The sequence below is a fragment of the Octopus sinensis genome, linkage group LG18 (assembly GCF_006345805.1).
Source record: "Octopus sinensis linkage group LG18, ASM634580v1, whole genome shotgun sequence".
NCBI classification, from domain to species: domain Eukaryota; kingdom Metazoa; phylum Mollusca; class Cephalopoda; order Octopoda; family Octopodidae; genus Octopus; species Octopus sinensis.
In genome coordinates this window covers 7,670,532-7,678,354 of record NC_043014.1, presented here as the reverse complement: position 1 = coordinate 7,678,354, position 7,823 = coordinate 7,670,532, and the positions used below count along the sequence as shown (strand labels likewise).

At 41.7% G+C, this 7,823-nt stretch overlaps 1 protein-coding gene across 1 annotated transcript in view; it reads right to left on the bottom strand.

Annotated features, from left to right (window-relative positions):
* Positions 1-1,787: 1,787 nt before the first annotated feature.
* The window catches only part of LOC115221379 (U3 small nucleolar RNA-interacting protein 2), a 34,011-nt gene continuing 27,975 nt past the window's right edge, over positions 1,788-7,823 (bottom strand). The window contains exons 11-14 of the mRNA XM_029791555.2: positions 7,691-7,753; positions 5,499-5,650; positions 4,378-4,457; positions 1,788-2,070 (exon numbers count right to left, since the gene is read on the bottom strand). Of these exons, the coding sequence (XP_029647415.1) occupies positions 1,927-2,070; positions 4,378-4,457; positions 5,499-5,650; positions 7,691-7,753 (439 nt within the window). The 3' untranslated portion in view covers positions 1,788-1,926. The remainder of the gene's footprint in view (positions 2,071-4,377; positions 4,458-5,498; positions 5,651-7,690; positions 7,754-7,823) is intronic.

The window sequence follows — 7,823 nt, the reverse complement described above, 5'->3', positions numbered from 1 at the left end:
GTTTGGTTACATTCTTGTAATTTAGCATTTCAACAAACCCATAGAATAAGTAGCAAACTAGGAAAAGATTTTTTTTAAAATTAAATACCAGTTTTGATTTGTCTGGCTAAAACCCTTTCAAAGTGGTGTTCCAGTATGGCCACAGTTTACTGACTGAAACAAATAATAAATACAAAATGCAAGATATCAAAGAAGTCCTCTATCTTTTAACATTGCATCTCGTTCCTCTTGTACCCAAGTTCTTCTATCACCTCATTCATATTTACAAATCATCATCTTTTAACGTCCGTTTTCCATGCTGGCATGGGTTGGACGGTTTGACTGAGGTCTGGAAAGCCAGCAGCTGCGCTAGGCTCCAGTCTGATCTGGCAATGTTTTTACAGTTGGATGCCCTTCCTAATGCCAACCACTCTGAGAGTGTAGTGGGTGCTTTTTACGTGCCACCGCACAGGTGCCGCTTGGGCGGACCTAGCATTGATCATGTTCGGATAGTGTTTTTTACGCGCCACCAGCATGAAGGCCAGTCAGTGGGTACTGGCATCGGCCATGTTTGGTTGGTGCTTTTTTACAAGCCACCGGCACGGGGGCCCGTTGGACAGTACTGGCATTGGCCACATTCAGATGGTGCTTTTTAAGTGCCACAGGCACAAGAGCCATTCAGGGAGTACTGGCAAAAGTGTGACATCGACTTCACTAACTGGGAGGTAACGGCAAAAAACAGACCACTCTGGAAAACCACCATCCATGAGGGAACGGCGACTTTCGAGTCGAAAAGGTCTGCAGAGCTGGAGGAGAAAAGACGACGACGGGAGGAGCGCCAACAACAACCACGTGCGACTCTCCCTTCCTGCACTAGATGTCCGCACTGCGACCGATCTTTTCAAGCAAGAATTGGTCTTATCAGTCACCTACGGACTCACCAGTAAATTTGCGCGAAGACCATCATCCTCGACCTTGAGGGATTGCCATCATCAGTGGCATCAGCAACATTTGGTTGGTGCTTTTTATGTGCCACCAGCACAGGAGCCAGTCAGGTGGACCTGGCATCAACCACGTCCGGATGGTGCTTTTCACGTGCCACTGGCACAAGAGCCAGTCAGGGGGGGTACTGGCATCGGCCATGTCTGGTTGGTGCTTTTTACATACCACCAGTACAGGAGCCAGTCAGGCAGACCTGGCCACAGTAACGATATCGGTTTTACTTGACTCTACATAAACAAATATTAACCCTTTTGTTACTGTATTTATTTTGAGATGCTCCGTGTTTCTTTCAATTATTTTAAAAGTAACAAAGAATTTAGTAAAATAACTTAGTTATCATTAAACTAGTGTTAGGAACATAATTTGTGACTAAAGTTTGGTGGAAGATTTTAATTCAGAACTTATGAAAACAAGACATTTGTACTCAGAGCCAGAAGCGGTTTCAGCCAGGTGGGTATCAAAAGGGTTAAGAATTGTTTTTCTATTATATTTTTTAACCCTTTTGTTACCATATTTCTGTTGAGATGCTCTGTGTTTCTTTCAATTAATTTTAAATATAACAAAGAATTTAGTAAAATAACTTAGTTATCATTCAGCTAGTGTTAGGAACATAAATTGTGACTAAGGTTTGGTGGAATATTTTAATTCAAAACATATGAAAACAAGACATTTTACCACAGAGCCAGAGCCGGTTTTGGCTGGGTTGGTAACAAAAGGGTTAAAACAAAAAGAAAAAAAGAAGCAGAAGAGAAAGAAAGAAAGGAAAAGAGAGAGAAATAATGACAAAATGACTAACGAAGGCAAAATTAAAAATAGCTTCCTTTTTTTTTTATATATTGCTTATTTTTTTGTCTGTCTGTTTGTACAACTTTTATTTGTGGAGTCCAATTTTGTATAAACAAGACGAAATATTTACACAGTTTGAAGAATTAATCTCGTTACGGACTAAGATGTCCGTAACTTGATTACACAAACAGCATTCTTTGCTTCTTTTATTCGCCACCATCTGCCAGATTTGTGTTCTTGACCGACGCCAGCCGCAACGAAGGACCCGTCTTTGGAAAATTGGATGGAATTGATGAATCCAGGCTGAAATTTGAGGGGACAAAAAAGAACAAGAAATATTAATGCCAACGTGAACATACATGTACAAAAATAGGGGACTTGGAAACAGCTTGCCTGTTCATGTGTAGTCAGATGGAAATTCCGCATACCAGATATCTATTTCTTTACTACCCACAAGGGGTTAAACACAGAGGGGACAAACAAAGACAGACGCAGGAGTGGCTGTGTGGTAAGTAGCTTGTTTACCAACCACATGGTTCCGGGTTCAGTCCCACTGTGTGGCACCTTGGGCAAGTGTCTTCTACTATAGCCTCGGGCCGACCAAAGCCTTGTGAGTGGATTTGGTAGATGGAAACTGAAAGAAGCCTGTCGTATATATATATATATGCATTTGTGTGTCTATGTTTATCCCCCTAGCATTGCTTGACAATCGATGCTGGTGTGTTTATGTCCCCGTTACTTAGCGGTTCGGCAAAAGAGACCGATAGAATAAGTACTGGGCTTACAAAAGAATAAGTCCCGGGGTCGATTTGCTCGACTAAAGGCGGTGCTCCAGCATGGCCACAATCAAATGACTGAAACAAGTAAAAGAGAGTAAAAGAGTAAATGGATTAAGTTGATTATATCGACCCCAGTGCGTAACTGGTACTGAATTGATCGACCACAAAAAGATGACAGGCAAAGTCGACCTCGGCAGAATTTGAACTTAGAACGTAGCAGCAGACGAAATACCTATTTCTTTACTACCCACAAGGGGCTAAACACAGAGGGGACAAATAAGGACAGACAAACGGATTAAGTCGATTATATCGACCCCAGTGCGTAACTGGTACTTATTTAATCAACCCCGAAAGGATGAAAGGCAAAGTCGACCTCGGCGGAATTTGAACTCAGAACGTAACGGCAGACAAAATACCTATTTCTTTACTACCCTATTTCTTTACTGTCGTATATATGCATATATATGTGTGTGTGCATGCGTGTGTGTGTATGTGTATGTTTGTGTGCCAGTATTTGTCCCCCCAACATCACTTGACAACCGTTGCTGGTGTGTTTACATTCTGTAACTTAGCGGTTCAGCAAAAGAGACTGATAGAATAAGTACTAGGCTTACAAAGAATAAGTCCTAGGGTCGATTTGCTCGACTAAAGGCAGTGCTCCAGCATGGCCGCAGTCAAAATGGCCAAAACAAGTAAAAGAGTAATACATATATATATATATATATATAGATATAGATATATAGATAGATAGATAGATAGATAGATAGATAACATATATTGTCTTGCAAGTATTTGGTGACCCTATCAGTGCAGGTGCCACTTAGAAGCACCCAGTCCACACAGTAATGTGGTTGGCATTTGGAAGGGCATCCAGCTGTAAAAACCTTGCGAAAACTGACCTTGCCTGTGCTTGTGACATGTAAAAACCACTTAGTCCACTCTGCTGAGTGGTTGGGTTGGTGTTAGGAAGGGCATCAAGCTGTAAAAGTCCTACCAAAACAGTTGTGGAGGTTTGGTGCAGGCTCTTGCCTGGCCGGCTCCTATCAAACTGTCCCACCCATATCTGCACGGAATATAGCTGTTAAGCGACAATGATGAAGATGAAAGTCTAATTAAAATTTTAAAAGCTGTTCTTCACTCCTGCTCCAGAGCGTCGGCTGCGGGGTCACTTCGAAAAGCTCTACCTGCGACGATTTCATCTCAATCAAAGGAGAGGGGCTTTCTCCGTCCGGGTTGCGGATCCGTGGAATAAGCTGCCGGACGAGATAGTGAAGATGCCAACGACCGCTCGGTTCAAAGTCTCCCTTGACCAGAAATGGCCTGAACTCTTTGCATGAACACCACCCTGTACTTAACTCCATGTCCCCCTACATGGCCTTGCTTTTTGCTTTTTGAGCCAAAAAAATTAACTTAACTTAACTTAATCCAAGATTTATTCATTTAACCCTTTAGTGTTCAGATTATTCTATCAAACATAATGCCTATTGATTCTCATTGATTTGAATTAATCATGCATTATCTCATATCTTCAAGATCTTGATGGTGTAATTACTTAATGTAGAATAACATTGTAGGGTAGGTGTGAGAGCCTGGATCTGGTCAGTTTGAACATAAAACAGATTAGCTATTTTGGCTGGATATGGCCGGTTTAAATACTAAAGGGTTAATACTTATTCACGCTCCTTTCTGAAGTACCATGACCCTACCCACATATTACCAGGGTCCTGTGGTGAAGCATGCACCTCTGCGCCAACCCCAAACTTTGAAAAAAAATACAACCGAATTACAACAAACAAACACGAAAAAGCATACAGAGAAAAGAGAAACTCACAATTTGAACTGCAAACAAAGATTTGAGATTCTTAAAGCCTTGTCCACATTTCCAGAAACGAAGGAAACCATCTTTAGAACCTGTTAATGACAAAGGGACAAAAAAGAAATATCTAGAATTAGGTTCTGATGAAGGGTTAAGACGAAGAATTCGTAGGCCCATGGGTTAGTCTCTTCTACTATAGCCTTGTGAGTGGATTCGATAGATGGAAACTGAAAGAAGCCTGTCGTATATATATTTTTTTTTCTAGTTTCAGCTCAGAGCTGTGGCCATGCTGATGCACCGTCGTTTTCGCCAGCCACTGTATTTACACCGTCCTTTGCCCCAGAATGGGCTTTTATGCAGACAGCTACTGGTTTCTTCTTAGCCACATTTCACAAGCACAGACAACTGCGGGTGGGGAAATGAGAAAGGAAATATATATATATATATATATTATATATATATATATATATATATTATATATATATATATTATATATATGTGTGTGGAGGTGCAATGGCCCAATGGTTAGGGCAGCGGACTTGCGGTTTCGATTCCCAGACCGGGCGTTGTGAGTGTTTATTGAGCGAAAACACCTAAAGCTCCACGAGGCTCCAGCAGGGGGTGGTGGCGATCCCTGCTGTACTCTTTCGCCCCAACTAAAAGTTTTTGCTCAACTAAAGGTGGTGCTCCAGCATGGCCACAGTCAAAATGACTGAAACAAGTAAAAGAATGAGCTTAACACCCGAACCACTAAGCCTCAGAAGAATAAATAAAACCAAAAAAAGAGAGGGAGAGAGACAGTGACAGAGAGACAGAGAGAGAGGGAGAGAGAAAGAGAGAGGAGAGAGACAGAGAGAAAGAGAGACAGGGAGAGAGAGAGACAGATAGAGAAAGAGAGAGAAAGAGAGACAGGGAGAGAGAGAGACAGATAGAGAAAGAGAGACGGAGAGAGAGAGAGACAGAGAGAGAAAGAGAGAGTGGGAGAGAGACAGAGAGAGAGAAAGAGAGAGACAGGGAGAGAGAGAGAAAGAGAGAGACAGAGAGAGAGAAAGAGAGACAGGGAGAGAGAGACAGAGAGAGAGACAGGGAGAGAGAAAGAGATGCACAAAATACCAAGTGCATTTGTCTGCACTAACCTGATGCAACCAAATCTGTGTGCTGCATAGCTGCAACGGATGATATCCAGTTTTCACCAGCCACTGTATTTACACCGTCCTTTGCCCCAGAATGGGCTTTTACGCAGACAGCTACTGGCTTCTTCTTAGCCACATTCCACAAGCACAGACAACTGCCGATGGGGAAACAAGAAAGGAACAGAATTAAATACGATAACTAATTAACCCTTTAGTGTTCGCATTATTCTACCAAAATTAATCCTTTTTTATCCACATTGCTTTGAACTAATCCTGCATTATCTTGTAGCTTTGAGATTTTTTAAAAATGATATTGTAGGGTTGGTGTGAGAGACCAGATCTGGCCAGTTTGAACATAGAACAGGCAGAATACTTTTGGCCGGATATGGCCGGTTTAAATGCTAAAGGGTTAATGCAAACAGAAGCCCCAAAACAGCAAGCCTAGGACAGTTCTATATTTAAGAGATGAGGAATTATTTACATTATTTACATTATTTACATTTGATGGATATCTGCCCTCATCTTGTTTGCTAACACTCCAGCCTTCATCAGGTGTCTTGGAGAAATTTCGAGCCTGGGTTGTCATTCCTAAGGTATTTTTCAATGTCATTATTATTATTCAGTTCACTGCCTGGAATCGAACTCGGAGTCTTGGGGTTAGTAGCCTGCACTCTTAACCATGGGCATACGGCGTAGTGGTTAAGAGCATGGGCTACTAACCCCAAGATTCCGAGTTCGATTCCAGGTAGTGACCTGAATAATGATAATAATAATAATAATAATAATAACATCAAAAAATACCTTAGGAATGAGAACCCAGGTTCGAAATTTGCCCCAGACACCTGATGAAGGCTGGAGGGTATATCAGCAGAAATGTTGTGTTAACAACAAACAAGATGAGGACAAATATTCGTCAAATGTAAATAATGTAAATAATGAGCAAGCCTAATATACAGGTGTTACTCCACTACTATTACTACAACTAACCATCATCATCATCATCATCATCATCATCATCATCAGCATGTAGTGTCTGCTTTCCATGCTGGCATGGGTGTTTGATGGTTTGATTGAAAATGGTTAAGCCAGAGAGTCACTCCAGGTTCCAGTCTGATTTAGCATGGTTTTCTACAGCTGGATGCTCTTCCTAACGCCAACCACTCCAAGAATGTTGTTGTTGGTATCCTTTTTGCCTCGGGAGACAATGGAGTTATGCTTAAAATATCTAGTCCGGCTTTTACATTTCATGTCCTGATACATTTCCTGCTGTGGCTGTGTAGTCCTATCCTGGACAAACACTCCCTCTGGCAGGTACCGCAAATGTAGCGAAGACTTTGCCTGGCTGGTTATAATGTCATAGTTTCTTGTTGACGTCTTTTCTTGTCTTTCCATTTCTCCCCTCTCTCTCTGTCTCTCCTTTGCGTTCCCTCTTTTACTGTAAGTCGCCAATCTCCACGGTTGCTGGCAACTGCTTCCCAGTTGGTAATATTGATGTTGCAGGCCTTCATGTCCCTTTTGCAAACATCCTTGTAACGTAAGAACGGTCTACCCACAGACCTAGTACCCCTAGCAAGCTCTCCGTAGAGTATGTCCTTGGGGATTCTGCCAATGGGTGCATTTTGTGCCACCAGTACAGGTGCCACTTATGTGACACAGGCACGGGCCACAGCTATGCTCTTACCTGGCTTGACACAGCATGTCACTAAAGGTTTCACCCCCTTGTCACCTCCATGAGGCCCTAATGCCATTAAAACCAACAAGACTATATTTTCATGGACTTGCAAGAAATAGCAGCCAAACCTGCCTCAAATCGAATCATGCTATCATGTACAAGGAAAAGACACAAGGGTGGCACACCCCAAAAAGGAGGCAAAACGTTTCTACAGGGCTTTGGTCAATCCAAGGCTACAACAGAAGACACTTGCCCAAGATGCCACACAGTAGGACTGAACCCAGAACCATGTGGTTGGGAAGCAAGCTTCTTAACCACACAGACATACCTGCGTCTATGATTGTTAAGTTTTAGAATGACATTGCAGGGTAGGTGTGAGAGGCCTTATCTGGCCAGTGGCAACATAAAACATATGGAATATTTGGGCCGGATTCAATACCAATAAAATCAAAAAGAAAAATGAAAGAACAGCAAAGAAAAAAGGAAAGAAAAAGGGGCCAAAAAGACAGAACAAAGATCATACTTATCATCTCCACCAGATATAAAACACGAGTCGTTAATTAGTGAAATGCAATCAATAGATCCTCTGTAATTAAAAAAAAAGAATTTCAATTATTAGAAATATTATTATTAATATCATTATCATTAGTATTATT